This window comes from Lissotriton vulgaris, chromosome 5 (assembly GCF_964263255.1).
Source record: "Lissotriton vulgaris chromosome 5, aLisVul1.2, whole genome shotgun sequence".
NCBI lineage: Eukaryota > Metazoa > Chordata > Amphibia > Caudata > Salamandridae > Lissotriton > Lissotriton vulgaris.
Genome location: NC_141693.1, coordinates 2,025,117,126 through 2,025,136,043, shown reverse-complemented (window position 1 = coordinate 2,025,136,043; position 18,918 = coordinate 2,025,117,126). Strand labels below are relative to the sequence as shown.

General features: G+C 49.5%; 1 protein-coding gene across 1 annotated transcript in view; it reads left to right on the top strand.

Annotated features, from left to right (window-relative positions):
* PKN3 (protein kinase N3) overlaps positions 1 to 18,918 on the top strand; it is a 314,322-nt gene that overhangs the window by 47,316 nt on the left and 248,088 nt on the right. Inside the window, exons 2-3 of the mRNA XM_086920604.1 lie at positions 3,446 to 3,722; positions 11,721 to 11,875. Coding sequence (XP_086776730.1) covers positions 3,446 to 3,722; positions 11,721 to 11,875 — 432 coding nt within the window. The remainder of the gene's footprint in view (positions 1 to 3,445; positions 3,723 to 11,720; positions 11,876 to 18,918) is intronic.

Genomic DNA, 18,918 nt, shown 5'->3' with positions numbered 1-18,918 from the left:
ACCATGAATCGCTCCCTCGAGTTTTAAAATATGTTATGGAATTCGTTCTTCCCCATTCGGTTTCTGACCGTCTACGGATGCGCGCCTTCACATCATCACCCCCTCATCCTCACACACCCTCACTCACCCTCACCCTCACTCACCCTCACCCTCACTCACCCTCACCCTCACTCACCCTCACACTCACTCACCCACACCCACACTCACCCTCACTCACCCTCAACCCCTCACCCTCACTCACCCTCAACCCTTCACCCTCACTCACCCTCAACCCCTCACCCTCACTCACCCTCAACCCCTCACCCTCACTCACCCTCACTCACCCTCACCCTCACTTACCCTCAACCCTTCACCCTCAACCCCTCACTCACCCTCACTCTCTCACCCTCACTCTCTCACCCTCACTCACCCTCAACCCCTCAGCATCACCCTCACTCACCCTCACCCTCACTCACCCTCACTCACCCTCAACCCCTCAGCATCACCCTCACTCACCCTCACCCTCACTCACCCTCACTCACCCTCAACCCCTCACCTACCCTCACCCCCTCACCCTCACCCTCACTCACCCTCAACACCTCACTCGCCCTCACCCTCACTCACCCTCAACACCTCAACCTCAACCCCTCACCCTCACTCACCCTCACTCACCCTCAACCCCTCAACCCCTCACCCTCACTCACCCTCACTCACCCTCAACCCCTCACCCTCACCCACCCTCAACCCCTCACCCTAACTCACCCTCACCCTCACTCACCCTCACCCTCACTCACCCTCAACCCCTCACCCTCACACAGTGCAATAGGTCTCGGAGCATTTGAGTTAGAGCTTTTAGAAATGTTTATGGCTTTTTTTTTTTTTATTCTTTAGCATTGGCTACAGGAAACAAAAATGCTAAAGATTTACAAAAAAACCCATAAACAATTCTAAAAGCACTAACTCTAATGCTGCGAGACCTATTGCATTTCCAATGCTTGTTTCTTTTTTAATTATTTTTTTCCCCCACAGCAGAGCCCTCGTCTTCGCTGTTTCCAGGCTCACTGTCCTGAATGCCGGTGCCCCCGGGTCCCTGGGGTCTCAGATAGTGCCTCTAAACAGGATAATTAGCGGGGTCGGGCGGAGCACCGCGCTCACGTGTCTGCTCCCATCCGCCTCGTGGCCACGCCCCCATGTGCCACTCACTGATAATCCTCCCTTTGTCTTTGATTCTTTAATTCCATGCTGGGGTCCAGGTCTGCTTGCTGATTCACACATTGCTTGTCCTCTGATATTGTTGTATCTTTAGTTCCTCCTAAAGGCACAACTCTGTCCCATGAAACATTCATGCCCTGCTGGCTAGAAGCTCGAGAGGCAGCTCTACCATTCGAATCCTCTGGTCTTTCTACTTTTTGTCCTATTTCGCTGCTTCCTTTTCTTTTACATTTATTTTGAGCGTATTGCCTTTTCACAACTAATGTTCTTTGTTCGTTCTAGCAGTCCTTTTTCTCAGGTACAATTGGACTTGTGTCCTGGTTGCTCACCTTGAACTGCCTAATTCTTCATGCATGTCACAACAAGATTTCATCTGTTATTTTGTTAGAGGTCTCAGCTGCTTTAGACACACTGAATCACCTGTTGGTTTGAATGATCTTTCCTCTTTGGCTCTGTTTTTTTGGGACTAGTTTTGTTTTGCAGCACACTGCATGATGTTAATACCTCAGAAGCAATCTATGTCCCCTTCTTCTCCTATTCACTTTGTCATTCCTCTGGGCTGGTTTCTGGATAGCTTACTACTCTCCTCTTGTTCACCATTATATCTTATTTTGGGTAAGACACTGTTTGTATGCTGATGGCTCTCAAATTGTCTTTCTACCTCACTTCAGTATGAAGTTTCAGCTTTGATCTCGCATGTGGAGGTCTGTTTGTCTTTGTCTCAGTCCTAAGAAAATATTTGTTTCTCTTCGTTCACCACATGCTCCTCTACCTACTCCAGTTGATTTTTCTCTATCTCTGCAGTCTTTTTTCCACTTCAGCTTCCAACATCTGTTCTCAGTTTGATTCCTCATTCAAATCTCCACTGTCAACAGTGTGTTATTTATTACCACTTATTTAACTTCGAGAAAATATAATCTCTTCCTTGTTTCTTCTACTTGAAAACTTTGCTACAAACTCCTATTGTGGTTACTGGTTTTCTCTTTCTCTTCCTAAAGACACCGCAGCTCTACTCTAAGCTGTTCACCCTTTATTCTGGCTTCCTTCCCCCACTCCTACTGCTCCATAACTTGCTCAACTTTACTGGTTTGCTTTTGATTTTTCAATTTAGTGTTTACGTTCGGTCTTGTATTCGATGTGTTCACCCGCTGTCTCTGCCTTAATTATTTTAATTGGCTCTTTATACGTCCTCACTCACTCTGTTCTGCTGCTCTAAGACGTCTGTGTGGTCTCTCGCTTGTTCTTTTAGCCCCATGTTATGAGCCCCCAGTCACAGCAGGATTGCACCAACCTTTGTTTATCTTCTTGAGTGAGCTAACTAACCTCGTTTCATGTGATTAATGGCTTTTTATAGCAAGTTTCTTAAACATTTCTATAAGTTTACTCATTTTATGTTAAGAGGTGTGGATAACTACTAAATTTCAATAAAGTACAAACATGCAAATGCTGGAAGTTCTCAATTTCACCACATAATGTTTTGACCACTGACTGCCCTTCCTTCTGCTTAGAAAGGCTGACTTCCCAAAAGCAAAGCTTTGCTCTACAGTAAGGTTGAGTGACCTCTAAAAAAGGCACAGCAATGAAAATAAGGAAATCCACTGGGTTACCTGAAAAACACTCCAAACATGAGCTGAAGGAAGGCGTGAAACTCTGGCTTTGGCTGGTAGCAATAGTGTTTGATCGACAGTTACTGCTGCCTGCAGTGCCGTGTGTGGTGATGGATTTGGTATGTTGCACTCTGGGGTGCAGATCATGAACATTGAAGGGTGCTGCACCCCAAGGAAGAGGAATGAAGGAGCAAGGAAACTAGGTCTGGACGGTAAATTCCGTTCTGCTCGTGGAATTTGGGTAATTTTGCGTTTGCGGAGAACGCGGAATTGGCAAAAATTCCGGGGCTTCGCGGAATTTTTTTGCTTGTTTGCGCTTTCAAAATGGGTGTTCGCAAGATATTACTCCCCGAGCACGCAAACCATGTTCACGAACAGGAAAAAAGCATTACAAATGGGTGGAACAAGCAATTCCGCATGTTCATGGAACTTTTGCGTGCTCGCGGAGATTTTTTACCGTTTTGCTGAGCTTTGCGTAGAGCTACAACGCAAATTTTGCCCACCCCTGTTTTAGGCAACTCTGAATGAGGGATTGGCTGGGAGGCCTTTGGGGAAGGGGCCCCCACAGGTAGAGCAGTGGTGAGATTGTCTCGTAGGTGCCTGGGTGGTTTGTCTGACTCTAACCGTCTCTCTCTCTCTCCTCTCAGAGCGTGCTCTTGCAGGAGCTGTGCAGTGGGGCAGACCTCCTGGACCCACTCTTCCAGCACCGACTGGAGGACGCCAAGGACCTCCTCCGGAGGGAGATCCAGAAGGAGTTGAAGATAAAGGAAGGGGCTGAAAACCTGAGGAAGGCGACCACTGACAAGAAGAACCTCAGCAGCGTGGAGGCACAGCTGAAGTGTTGCAACCGCAAGCTGCAGCAGCTGCACTGGGAGCTACAGGAGCTCAATGCACGCCTCGTGGTCATGGAGGAGAGGACGACTGGTAAGCAAAAGAGTGAAACAAAAAGGAACCGATGAAACCATGGGGTGTAGAGAGTACTAGAAGCAGTCGACTCCAGGTTTATCCCTGGGAGGAGAGTACAGCAAACAGGGAGATGATACTGATGGAGCGGTATGGAGCACGGCAAGCGAGAGGCTGAAGTCCTACATGGGGAAGAGAATACAGCGGATAGGGAGACGAAACCTGCCGAGAAGATATGAAGTACAAGAATCAGTGCATACCTCAGAGAGGAGAGTACAGGGGGTGGGAGATGAAGCCTTAACAGACGATATGGAGTACAAGAATCAGGGCATACTTCAGAGAGGAGAGTACAGGGGGTGGGAGATGAAGCCTTAACAGACGATATGGAGTACAAGAATCGGTGCATACTTCAGAGAGGAGAGTACAGGGGGTGGGAGATGAAGCCTTAACAGAAGATATGGAGTACAAGAATCGGTGCATACTTCAGAGAGGAGAGTACAGGGGGTGGGAGATGAAGCCTTAACAGAAGATATGGAGTACAAGAATCAGTGCATACCTCAGAGAGGAGAGTACAGGGGGTGGGAGATGAAGCCTTAACAGAATATATGGAGTACAAGAATCGGTGCATACCTCAGAGAGGAGAGTACAGGGGGTGGGAGATGAAGCCTTAACAGACGATATGGAGTACAAGAATCGGTGCATACTTCAGAGAGGAGAGTACAGGGGGTGGGAGATGAAGCCTTAACAGAAGATATGGAGTACAAGAATCAGTGCATACCTCAGGGAGGAGAGTACAGGGGGTGGGAGATGAAGCCTTAAGACAAGATATGGAGTACAAGAATCAGTGCATACCTCCGAGAGGAGAGTACAGGGGGTGGGAGATGAAGCCTTAACAGAAGATATGGAGTACAAGAATCAGTGCATACCTCAGGGAGGAGAGTACAGGGGGTGGGAGATGAAGCCTTAACAGAAGATATGAAGTACAAGAATCAGTGCATACCTCAGGGAGGAGAGTACAGGGGGTGGGAGATGAAGCCTTAACAGAAGATATGGAGTCAAAGAATCAGTGCATACCTCAGAGAGGAGAGTACAGGGGGTGGCAGATGAAGCCTTAACAGACGATATGGAGTACAAGAATCAGTGCATACCTCAGAGAGGAGAGTACAGGGGGTGGGAGATGAAGCCTTAACAGACGATATGGAGTACAAGAATCAGTGCATACCTCAGAGAGGAGAGTACAGGGGGTGGGAGATGAAGCCTTAACAGACGATATGGAGTACAAGAATCAGTGCATACCTCAGAGAGGAGAGTACAGGGGGTGGGAGATGAAGCCTTAACAGACGATATGGAGTACAAGAATCAGTGCATACCTCAGAGAGGAGAGTACAGGGGGTGGGAGATGAAGCCTTAACAGACGATATGGAGTACAAGAATCAGTGCATACCTCAGAGAGGAGAGTACAGGGGGTGGGAGATGAAGCCTTAACAGACGATATGGAGTACAAGAATCAGTGCATACCTCAGAGAGGAGAGTACAGGGGGTGGGAGATGAAGCCTTAACAGACGATATGGAGTACAAGAATCAGTGCATACCTCAGAGAGGAGAGTACAGGGGGTGGGAGATGAAGCCTTAACAGACGATATGGAGTACAAGAATCAGTGCATACCTCAGAGAGGGGAGTACAGGGGGTGGGAGATGAAGCCTTAACAGACGATATGGAGTATAAGAATCAGTGCATACCTCAGAGAGGAGAGTACAGGGGGTGGGAGATGAAGCCTTAACAGAAGATATGGAGTACAAGAATCAGTGCATACCTCAGGGAGGAGAGTACAGGGGGTGGGAGATGAAGCCTTAACAGAAGATATGGAGTATAAGAATCAGTGCATACCTCAGAGAGGAGAGTACAGGGGGTGGGAGATGAAGCCTTCAGGAAGATATGGAGTACAAGAATCAGTGCATACCTCAGAGAGGAGAGTACAGGGGGTGGCAGATGAAGCCTTAACAGAAGATATGGAGTACAAGAATCAGTGCATACCTCAGAGAGGAGAGTACAGGGGGTGGGAGATGAAGCCTTAACAGAAGATATGGAGTACAAGAATCAGTGCATACCTCAGAGAGGAGAGTACAGGGGGTGGGAGATGAAGCCTTAACAGAAGATATGGAGTACAAGAATCAGTGCATACCTCAGAGAGGAGAGTACAGGGGGTGGCAGATGAAGCCTTAACAGAAGATATGAAGTACAAGAATCAGTGCATACCTCAGAGAGGAGAGTACAGGGGTGGGAGATGAAGCCTTAACAGAAGATATGGAGTATAAGAATCAGTGCATACCTCTGAGAGGAGAGTACAGGGGGTGGGAGATGAAGCCTTCAGAGAAGATATGGAGTACAAGAATCAGTGCATACCTCAGAGAGGAGAGTACAGGGGGTGGAAGACGAAGCCTTCAGAGAAGATATGGAGTACAAGAATCAGTGCATACCTCAGAGAGGAGAGTACAGGGGGTGGGAGATGAAGCCTTCAGGAAGATATGGAGTACAAGAATCAGTGCATACCTCAGGGAGGAGAGTACAGGGGGTGGCAGATGAAGCCTTAACAGAAGATATGGAGTACAAGAATCAGTGCATACCTCAGAGAGGAGAGTACAGGGGGTGGGAGATGAAGCCTTAACAGAAGATCTGGAGTACAAGAATCAGTGCATACCTCAGAGAGGAGAGTACAGGGGGTGGGAGATGAAGCCTTAACAGAAGATATGGAGTACAAGAATCAGTGCATACCTCGGGGAGGAGAGTACAGGGGGTGGGAGATGAAGCCTTAACAGAAGATATGGAGTACAAGAATCAGGGCATACCTCAGAGAGGAGAGTACAGGGGGTGGGAGATGAAGACTTAACAGAAGATATGGAGTACAAGAATCAGTGCATACCTCAGAGAGGAGAGTACAGGGGGTGGGAGATGAAGCCTTAACAGAAGATATGGAGTACAAGAATCAGTGCATACCTCAGAGAGGAGAGTACAGGGGGTGGGAGATGAAGCCTTAACAGAAGATATGGAGTTCAAGAATCAGTGCATACCTCAGAGAGGAGAGTACAGGGGGTGGGAGATGAAGCCTTAACAGAAGATATGAAGTACAAGAATCAGTGCATACCTCAGAGAGGAGAGTACAGGGGTGGGAGATGAAGCCTTAACAGAAGATATGGAGTACAAGAATCAGTGCATACCTCAGAGAGGAGAGTACAGGGGGTGGCAGATGAAGCCTTAACAGAATATATGGAGTACAAGAATAAGTGCATACCTCAGAGAGGAGAGTACAGGGGGTGGGAGATGAAGACTTAACAGAAGATATGGAGTACAAGAATCAGTGCATACCGCAGAGAGGAGAGTACAGGGGGTGGGAGATGAAGCCTTCAGAGAAGATATGGAGTACAAGAATCAGTGCATACCTCAGAGAGGAGAGTACAGGGGGTGGAAGACGAAGCCTTCAGAGAAGATATGGAGTACAAGAATCAGTGCATACCTCAGGGAGGAGAGTACAGGGGGTGGGAGATGAAGCCTTCAGAGAAGATATGAAGTAAAAGAATCAGTGCATACCTCGGAGAGGAGAGTACAGGGGGTGGGAGATGAAGCCTTAACAGAAGATATGGAGTACAAGAATCAGTGCATACCTCAGGGAGGAGAGTACAGGGGGTGGGAGATGAAGGCTCAACAGAAGATATGGAGTACAAGAATCAGTGCATACCTCAGAGAGGAGAGTACAGGGGGTGGGAGATGAAGCCTTAACAGAAGATATGGAGTACAAGAATCAGTGCATACCTCAGAGAGGAGAGTACAGGGGGTGGGAGATGAAGCCTTAACAGAAGATATGGAGTACAAGAATCAGTGCATACCTCAGAGAGGAGAGTACAGGGGGTGGGAGATGAAGCCTTAACAGAAGATATGGAGTACAAGAATCAGTGCATACCTCAGAGAGGAGAGTACAGGGGGTGGCAGATGAAGCCTTAACAGAAGATATGAAGTACAAGAATCAGTGCATACCTCAGGGAGGAGGGTACAGGGGGTGGGTGATGAAGCCTTCAGAGAAGATCTGGAGTACAAGAATCAGTGCATACCTCAGAGAGGAGTGTACAGGGGGTGGCAGATGAAGCCTTAACAGAAGATATGAAGTACAAGAATCAGTGCATACCTCAGGGAGGAGAGTACAGGGGGTGGGAGATGAAGCCTTAACAGAAGATATGGAGTACAAGAATCAGTGCATACCTCAGAGAGGAGAGTACAGGGGTGGGAGATGAAGCCTTAACAGAAGATATGGAGTACAAGAATCAGTGCATACCTCAGAGAGGAGAGTACAGGGGGTGGCAGATGAAGCCTTAACAGAATATATGGAGTACAAGAATAAGTGCATACCTCAGAGAGGAGAGTACAGGGGGTGGGAGATGAAGACTTAACAGAAGATATGGAGTACAAGAATCAGTGCATACCTCAGAGAGGAGAGTACAGGGGGTGGGAGATGAAGCCTTAACAGAAGATATGGAGTATAAGAATCAGTGCATACCTCAGAGAGGAGAGTACAGGGGGTGGGAGATGAAGCCTTCAGGAAGATATGGAGTACAAGAATCAGTGCATACCTCAGAGAGGAGAGTACAGGGGGTGGAAGACGAACCCTTAACAGAAGATATGGAGTACAAGAATCAGTGCATACCTCAGAGAGGAGAGTACAGGGGGTGGGAGATGAAGCCTTAACAGAAGATATGGAGTATAAGAATCAGTGCATACCTCAGAGAGGAGAGTACAGGGGGTGGGAGATGAAGCCTTCAGGAAGATATGGAGTACAAGAATCAGTGCATACCTCAGAGAGGAGAGTACAGGGGGTGGGAGATGAAGCCTTAACAGAAGATATGGAGTACAAGAATCCGTGCATACCTCAGAGAGGAGAGTACAGGGGGTGGCAGATGAAGCCTTAACAGAAGATATGGAGTACAAGAATCAGTGCATACCTCAGAGAGGAGAGTACAGGGGGTGGGAGATGAAGCCTTAACAGAAGATATGGAGTACAAGAATCAGTGCATACCTCAGAGAGGAGAGTACAGGGGGTGGGAGATGAAGCCTTAACAGAAGATATGGAGTACAAGAATCAGTGCATACCTCAGAGAGGAGAGTACAGGGGGTGGGAGATGAAGCCTTAACAGAAGATATGAAGTACAAGAATCAGTGCATACCTCAGAGAGGAGAGTACAGGGGTGGGAGATGAAGCCTTTACAGAAGATATGGAGTACAAGAATCAGTGCATACCTCAGAGAGGAGAGTACAGGGGGTGGCAGATGAAGCCTTAACAGAATATATGGAGTACAAGAATAAGTGCATACCGCAGAGAGGAGAGTACAGGGGGTGGGAGATGAAGCCTTAACAGAATATATGGAGTACAAGAATAAGTGCATACCGCAGAGAGGAGAGTACAGGGGGTGGGAGATGAAGACTTAACAGAAGATATGGAGTACAAGAATCAGTGCATACCGCAGAGAGGAGAGTACAGGGGGTGGGAGATGAAGCCTTCAGAGAAGATATGGAGTACAAGAATCAGTGCATACCTCAGGGAGGAGAGTACAGGGGGTGGAAGACGAAGCCTTCAGAGAAGATATGGAGTACAAGAATCAGTGCATACCTCAGAGAGGAGAGTACAGGGGGTGGGAGATGAAGCATTAACAGAAGATATGGAGTACAAGAATCAGTGCATACCTTAGAGAGGGGAGAGTACAGGGGGTGGGAGATGAAGCCTTAACAGAAGATATGGAGTACAAGAATCAGTGCATACCTCTGAGAGGAGAGTACTGGGGGTGGGAGATGAAGCCTTAACAGAAGATATGGAGTACAAGAATCAGTGCATACCTCAGGGAAGAGAGTACAGGGGGTGGGAGATGAAGCCTTAACAGAAGATATGAAGTACAAGAATCAGTGCATACCTCAGAGAGGAGAGTACAGGGGGTGGAAGACGAAGCCTTCAGAGAAGATATGGAGTACAAGAATCAGGGCATACCTCAGAGAGGAGAGTACGGGTGGTGGGAGATGAAGCTTTAAGACAAGATATGGAGTACAAGAATCAGTTCATACCTCGGGGAGGAGAGTACAGGGGGTGAAGGATGAAGCCTTAACAGAAGATATGGAGTAAAAGAATCAGTGCATACCTCAGGGAGGAGAGTACAGGGGGTGGAAGATGAAGTCTTAACAGAAGATATGGAGTACAAGAATCAGTGCATACCTCAGGGAGAAGAGTACAGGGGGTGGGAGATGAAGACTTAACAGAAGATATGGAGTACAAGAATCAGTGCATACCTCCGAGAGGAGAGTACAGGGGGTGGGAGATGAAGCCTTAACAGAAGATATGGAGTACAAGAATCAGGGCATACCTCAGAGAGGAGAGTACAGGGGGTGGGAGATGAAGACTTAACAGAAGATATGGAGTACAAGAATCAGTGCATACCTCAGGGAGGAGAGTACAGGGGGTGGGAGATGAAGCCTTAACAGAAGATATGGAGTACAAGAATCAGTGCATACCTCCGAGAGGAGAGTACAGGGGGTGGGAGATGAAGCCTTAACAGAAGATATGGAGTACAAGAATCAGGGCATACCTCAGAGAGGAGAGTACAGGGTCTGGGAGATGAAGCCTTAACAGAAGATATGGAGTACAAGAATCAGGGCATACCTCAGAGAGGAGAGTACAGGGGGTGGGAGATGAAGCCTTCAGAGAAGATATGGAGTACAAGAATCAGGGCATACCTCAGAGAGGAGAGTACAGGGGGTGGGAGATGAAGCCTTCAGGAAGATATGAAGTAAAAGAATCAGTGCATACCTCAGAGAGGAGAGTACAGGGGGTGGGAGTAAGTCTTCAGAGAAGATATGGAGTACAAGAATCAGTGCATACCTCAGAGAGGAGAGTACATGGGGTGGGAGATGAAGCCTTAAGACAAGATATGGAGTTTAAGAATCAGTGCATACCTCAGAGAGGAGAGTACAGGGGGTGGGAGATGAAGCCTTAAGACAAGATATGGAGTACAAGAATCAGTGCATACCTCAGAGAGGAGAGTACAGGGGGTGGGAGATGAAGCCTTCAGAGAAGATATGGAGTACAAGAATCAGTGCATACCTCAGAGAGGAGAGTACAGGGGGTGGGAGATGAAGCCTTAACAGGAGATATGGAGTACAAGAATCAGTGCATACCTCAGGGAGGAGAGTACAGGGGGTGGGAGATGAAGCCTTAACAGAAGATATGGAGTACAAGAATCAGGGCATACCTCAGAGAGGAGAGTACAGGGGGTGGGAGATGAAGCCTTCAGAGAAGATATGGAGTACAAGAATCAGTGCATACCTCAGAGAGGAGAGTACAGGGGGTGGGAGATGAAGCCTTCAGAGAAGATATGGAGTACAAGAATCAGTGCATACCTCAGAGAGGAGAGTACAGGGGGTTGGAGACGAAGCCTTCAGAGAAGATATGGAGTACAAGAATCAGTGCATACCTCAGAGAGGAGAGTACTGGGGGTGGGAGATGAAGCCTTAACAGAAGATATGGAGTACAAGAATCAGTGCATACCTCAGGGAGGAGAGTACAGGGGGTTGGATACGAAGCCTTCAGAGAAGATATGGAGTACAAGAATCAGTGCATACCTCAGAGAGGAGAGTACAGGGGGTTGGAGACGAAGCCTTCAGAGAAGATATGGTGTACAAGAATCAGGGCATACCTCAGAGAGGAGAGTACGGGTGGTGGGAGATGAAGCTTTAAGACAAGATATGGAGTACAAGAATCAGTGCATACCTCGGGGAGGAGAGTACAGGGGGTGAAGGATGAAGCCTTAACAGAAGATATGGAGTACAAGAATCAGTGCATACCTCCGAGAGGAGAGTACAGGGGGTGGGAGTAAGTCTTCAGAGAAGATATGGAGTACAAGAATCAGCGGGGCCTTTCACCCATCTGACAGAGAGGACCTTGACAGGGGCTTTAAATATTTGGATTTCTCTTTCTTCCCATTGTGCAGTTGATTCTGTGTCGCCAGATCCCCTCCTCTGGGAGGAGAACCCCAACCCGGTAAAAGGGCGGATCCGCGCTTTAAAGAAGCAGCTTCACATCGAGATGAAGGTGAAGCAGGGTGCGGAGAACATACTCCAGATGTACTCGAATGGCACGTCCAGGGTAAGGCCAGCTCATGGCTCCTCTTCATGAAGGGGTCACTGCCTCTCCGGTTGCTTGTGTGAAACCAGGACATGCCTCTGTGAGAGCTAGGATGGATCTGGGCCAAGGTTGCCTCCAAAGCCTGGATGTCTCACCTGGTGTCATTCATGAGCCTTGCTGCCTCCCTTTGACAGGACCAGGAGTAGAAGGCCAGATCCCCTGACATTGAAGTATCATGGCCAGAGAGTTTTTGATGCATGTAAAAGCCATAAGTATTTCTTTTACATTGGAAAACTACACAGAAAAATCAACCTATGAATACATAGTTGGTGTTAGAAGGCAATGCACAGGGTGAAGGCCTTTTGAGTCCGCTGCAGAATTAGAGGGAACGGAATGTATGAATTCTTTACAGAGTAAATGTCCAGTCTTTTTTTTCCTAGGCCTAGATTGACACTTCTTTTGGAGTTCTGCCCCTGCCCTCAGTAATGAATCTCAAACTTTTAAAGATAATTTGAGCTGATCCACTGTTTGTGATCCCATGTACTCATTGAATGAGGAACACATTTCCGGTCTCCTTCTCGTTTCAAGAGATTTCAGTTCCACTGCCTGTTTTTTCAGCTAAACGTGACACGTCTGTTTGACTCTCATAAAATTCTGTGTCCGGTTCTGACCTGGTCAGAACCGGACACTCCTCGCTGTGACTGATTTCCTTTGGCAACATCGTAACTCCATCTGCTTGGACTGCCTGCTTGGTATCTTACCCCTGCATCAGCGCCCAGAGTAGCATTGCATTGCTTTGCTTTTATTTTATTTATTATAAGTGTTGTTAATTTCCTCCGTCTGTTTCCGCACCCCTGCATCTGCGCTTCGATTAGCATTCTGTGGGATTAATGCTAGTGACCTCCTGACTGTGCCCCGATCTCGGCTGCATTATTGTTGTGCCATTTGTTGTGCCTCTCATCCCGTCCCTGCCGCTGCTCCCCCGTGGCCCCACCCCCGTCCCCTACCGCATCTCCAATTCAATCCCTTCCCCACTCGCCACCCCTCTCCCGCCTCCCAGCTGCTCCTCCCTCGCTCCGCCCCTATCCACTTTCTACTAATGACTGATGCACTTACGCGCAGCGTTCACGCGCAGCGGGCGCGCCCCATGCGCGCCTAAGGCGCGTCAAAGGTAAGCCCTCTATGCCCGTCCGCGCCTGGACCGCGCCCAGCACCAGACCCCCTGGTCCCCGCAAAATCCAATCCACCCGCATAACGTACAACGCCGCAACACTCTCTGCACTCAACACCGGCCGTCTCCCCGCCTGCCACCAAGCCGCCCCTGGACGCACCCACGGACCCTTCACCTGCCAGTCCTGCAAGTTCGACTGCATCAGGACCCACACTACATCCACAAACGCCAGACAACGCTCCAACAATAACCACCTGAAGTGCATCCTGCTCAACACCCGCTCGGTCCACAAACACGCCATTGAACTATGGAACCTACTAGACACCACAACGCCGGACGTCGCCTTTCTTACAGAAACCTGGATGAACGCCTCATCAGCGCCCGACATCGCCATAGCCATCCCGGACGGTTACAAGATCATCCGAAAGGATCGCAGCAACCAAACAGGAGGAGGCATCGCTATCGTCCACAAGAACACCATCCGCATCACAACAAGTACCGACGACACCCCCACAGCCGCCGAACACCTTCACTTCCAGATACACACCGACCCTAAGACCACACTTAGATGCACCCTCATCTACAGACCACCAGGACCCCGCACACAATTCAGTGAAGACATCACTGACTTTATCAGCCCACACGCCCTCCCCTCCGACGACTACATTCTCCCAGGGGACCTCAACTTCCACCTGGAGAACAATGACCACAACACCACCACCCTTCTGGACAACCTCGCCAATCTCGGACTCAAACAACTGGTAAACACCCCCACCCACTATGCCGGACACATGCTCGACCCAATCTTCTCCTCCAGCAAGCACGTCTCCTTCAATCACGCCACAGGACTCCATTGGACGGACCACAGCTGCGTCCACTTCAACTTCAGAAAGACCACAACCCACCACCACCCACAACAAGTCCCCCGCAGAAACTGGAACAAAATTACCACCGACCAGCTCACCACATCGCTTAACCAAAACCCTCCCGCCAAATCATCGGACCCAAATCAAGCAACCATTAATCTGACACAATGGATCTCCCACAGCGCTGACGAATTAGCACCCTTGAAAAACCATCACTACAAGCCAGGTAGCAATAAAGCCTCCTGGTTCAATGACGAGCTTAAGAACTCCAAAAAGAACTGCCGCACCCTCGAGAAAACCTGGCGAAAAAACCCAACCACAGACAACATGACCGCCCTCAAGGACGCCACCCGCAAACACCACCAGCTGATCCGATCCACCAAGAAATCAGCATTCAAGGATCGACTCGACAACAACGCCCGCGACAGCAAGGAACTCTTCAGCATCGTCAAAGAGCTCACCAATCCCAGCGCCGGCACAAACGACATCACTCCCTCTCAAGACCTCTGCGACTCTCTAGCCTCGTTCTTCCACAGCAAAATCGCTGACATACATAACAGCTTCGGTGACCAGTCCACCCCCCTTACGACCGAACCGAAGCCCCCCCACCAACAACCTTAGCGCCTGGAACCCGATCAGCACTGAAGCCACCATCCGCTTGATGAACTCCATTCACTCCGGATCACCAACCGACCAATGCCCCCACCACGTCTTCAACAAGGCCGACTCCATCATCGCACCCCATCTCCGGGATATCATCAACTGCTCCCTCAACACCGCCACCTTCCCGGAAAGCTGGAAACATGCCGAACTCGGTGCCCTCCTGAAGAATCCTACAGCAGACCCCACTGAACTTAAGAACTACCGCCCCATCTCTTTCCTCCCTTTCCCTGCCAAAGTGATAGAGAAGGCCGTCAACAGTCAGCTCGCTGCCTTCCTCGAGTCTAACGGCTCCCTCGACCCTTCACAGTCCGGATTCTGAGCCTAACACAGCACCGAGACCGCCCTCATCGCAGCCACAGACGACATTCGAACACTACTCGACAACGGGGAAACAACTGCCCTCATTCTCCTGGACTTCTCCGCAGCGTTTGACACAGTCTGTCATAGCACCCTTGAACAACGCCTCAGCAACGTCGGGATACAAGGAAAAGCATTGGATTGGATCATCTCGTTCCTCGCCGGAAGAACCCAGAGAGTGCGCCTCCCTCCTTTCAGATCAGAGACCACCAAAGTCATCTGTGGAGTACCACAAGGATCATCGCTCAGCCCCACACTCTTCAACGTCTACATGAGCCCCCTCGCATCCATTGCGCACCAGCACAACCTCAACATCATCTCCTACGCTGACGACACACAGCTGATCCTCTCCCTCACCAAAGACCAAAACACCGCCAAAACCAACCTACATGAAGGGATGAAAGACGTAGCCGAGTGGATGAAGAACAGCCGCTTAAAACTAAATTCAGACAAGATGGAAGTCCTCATCCTAGGATCATCCCCCTCTGCTTGTGCAACTCATGGTGGCCACCGGCCCTGGGCAGCGCACCCAAACCAACGGACCACGCACGCAATCTGGGCTTCATCCTGGACTCCTCCCTCTCGATGACCAGACAAGTCAACGCCATCTCATCATCATGCTTTAACATCTTACGTATGCTCAAATAGATCTTCCGATGGATCCCCACCGATACAAGAAAGACGGTCACCCATGCACTTGTCACAAGCCGACTGGACTGCGGAAACACCCTCTACACCGGAACCACAGCCAAATTACAGAAAAAACTCCAATGCATTCAGAACGCCTCCGCCCGACTCATCCTAGACATCCCCCGCCACAATCACATATCTGGTCACCTAAGAGACCTTCACTGGCTCCCCGTCAACAAGAGAATAACGTTCCGTCTCATCACCCACGCACACAAAGCCCTCTACGACCTAGGACCCAAATACCTCTACAAGTGCCTGACCTTTTACACCCCCACCCGCCAACTACGATCGTCCAATCAAGCCCTTGCCGCGATTCCACGCATCAGAAGATCCACCATGGGGGGAAGATCCTTCTCCTACTTAGCGGCCAAAACCTGAAATTCTCTCCCCACCCACCTCCGCCTTACACAGAACCACCTCTCATTCAGAAAACAACTCAAAACTTGGCTATTTGACAGGTAACTAACCCCCCCCCCCCCCCCCCCCCTCCCCTCCCTCAAGCGCCTTGAGACCCTCTGGGTGAGTAGTGCGCTATACAAATTTTGACTTGACTTGTCCATTTTTCTGGTTTATGCATGACCAAATGTTCACATTCTGCATTCCATTCAACATTTCTGCATTGTGCAATTCTGGGTAGAGGGATATCTGCTTCAACCTTCTCTAGGAAAGATGTTTATTTAAAAAATGTAGACCTCTGTCCCTTTGAAAGTAGTCGCTGTAGGATTTGAAGGGCACACTTTAGCCGGTTATTGCCTCTCCTCACACCTGCTCCCATCTTGCATTCCCTCATCCTCCAGCTCATTCCACTTCCTGCCTCTGAGGTCACGCAGATCTCGTGCTCACTGCTGCAATAAGTCCGGTCATCGTTTGTCATCCCACAACCGAGCCCTTCCTGGCAAAATCCCCCACAGATGCTGTCAAAGTGAGCTTGCACTGATTGTGAGTGGATGGAATTGCCACTGTTCTCCAGTATTGGATCTTTCATAGATTCGCATGCTTTAATCATTCCCTGTCGTCGAAGTGGGAGTTCGACGGTACCATAGTAAAGCAGTATGTAGCATAATCATAGGCTATAATGACAATAAAAAAGTTGGTTTATTAGCCTTTTAAAAAAGGCCCAAACTTGAACTATAACCATTCAGGTGACTGCGCCCTCTAGAACACTCCCAACAGAGGCGCAGTCCCTCAGATTTTCTACTGCACGCCGCGTGAAGGGAGCCTCCCTGGGCTCTGCTCAGTTTTTTTCTTTTCTAAGAGTCTCATATTTGTTCTACAACTACCATGTCTGATCCTTCTAATAAAGGCCTCTTCACATCCTGCAAAACCTGTGGAAGGAAAAGGCTACATCTGATGATCCACATAAAGACCGTCTCTACCGTCAACACCAGGCAAAGGAGTGCAAAATATATAAAACCTCTTACTCTAAGACCTTGATGAACATGAAGGGGAGGCTGCTTTTGTGGCTGCAGAAGTCTAAAACTCCGATCTACCACATCTGAGGAAGACAGGGACACGTCTGTGAGGACACAGAAAGGGACAAGATCATCTGACCAGTGGACATCTAAGGAGGGCAGCATGGCCTTATAAACTCATCATAAAGAACCTCTGAGAAAGGAGAGAGAAAAGAAAATACATCTCCACAGAGGCAGACTCCTCTCAACCCTCATCCTCTGAGTGATTCCCTGTTTGAAAACGGACGGCTGGTATCGTAGCGCTTCGCATTAGCACTGCTATTCTGTACTTGCATCGCAGCGCTTGTCCTCATTGTAACCGCCCGCATTTGCCTGCTACATTTGCATATTTGATTTCGCACTGCGCTCGCTTTGCTAGGCTTCTTACGTATATATTGATGTTCATTTACCTGTGCCTTATCTCCTTTGATTATTTCACTTTTTGGCCCCAAGCTCGCCCAGCTCGTATTTCCCTCTTCTACCATTTTGTTTGTTGTGCTTTCGAGCAAGCCCCTCCTCTCCGCCCCGCACCCGCCTCCCCAGCTGCTCCTCCCTTCCTCCGCCCCCCTCCACTCTCCATTTATGTCAGATGCCCCAACGTGCAGCGTCCACGCGCTGCGGCCGCGCCGAAGGTGCGCCAAAGGTAAGCACGTCTACGCCCGTCCGCGCCTGGACCGCGCCCAGCGCCAGACCCCCTGTTTCCCGCAATGCCCAGCCCACTCGCATCACTTACGATGCCACCACCCTCCTAGCCCTTAACCCCGGCCACTCCCCCAACTGCGTCCAAGCCGCTCCTGGACACACCCATGGACCCTTCTCTTGCCACTCCTGCAAGTTCGACGGCACCAAGAACAACTCCTCATCCACTAACACCAACCAGATATCTGACAAAAACCACCTTAAATGCATCCTACTCAACACCCGCTCGGTCCACAGGCACGCCATCGACCTCTGGAATCTACTAATCACCATTTCACCGGACGTCGCCTTCCTAACAGAAACATGGATGAACGCCTCATCAGCCCCAGACATCACCATTGCCATCCCGGAAGGCTACAAGATCATCCGAAAGGACCGCATCAAGCATACAGGAGGAGGCATCGCTATCGTTCATAAGAACTCCATCCGCATCTCAACTAGCTCAGACGTCAACCTCGCTAGCGCCGAACACCTTCACTTCCAGATCCACACCGACCCCAAGACCACACTCGGAGGCACCCTCCTCTACAGGCCTCCAGGACCCCGTGCACAATTCAGTGACGACATCACTGACTTTATCACCCCACACGCCCTCCCCTCCGAGGACTACATTCTATTGGGAGACCTCAATTTTCACCTGGAAAAGAACGACAGCTGCACCACCACCCTTCTGGACAATCTCGCCGACCTCGGACTCAAACAACTTGTCTCTATGCCCACCCACATCGCAGGTCACACGCTCGACCCTATCTTCACCTCCAGCAAACATATCTCATTCAGTCACACCACAGCTCTTCACTGGACGGACCACAGCTGCGTTCACTTTATCTACAATAAGACCACAATCCACAACCATCCTCAACCCACCCTTCGAAGAAACTGGAACAAAGTCACCAGTGACCAGATCTCCTCTTCGCTTCTACTTAACCCCCCCGCCCACTCCTCAAACCCCGACCAAGCAGCCATCAACCTCACCCAATGGTTATCCAACAGCGCCGACATCCTAGCACCGTTGAAAAAACGCCAAATCAAGCTAAGCAGCAAAAACGCATCCTGGCTCAACGATGATCTTAAGAAATCGAAGAAACACTGTCGCTCCCTCGAAAAGGCCTGGAAAAAAGATCCTAACACCAGCACCAGGGACGCCTTCAAAAATGCTACCCGCAT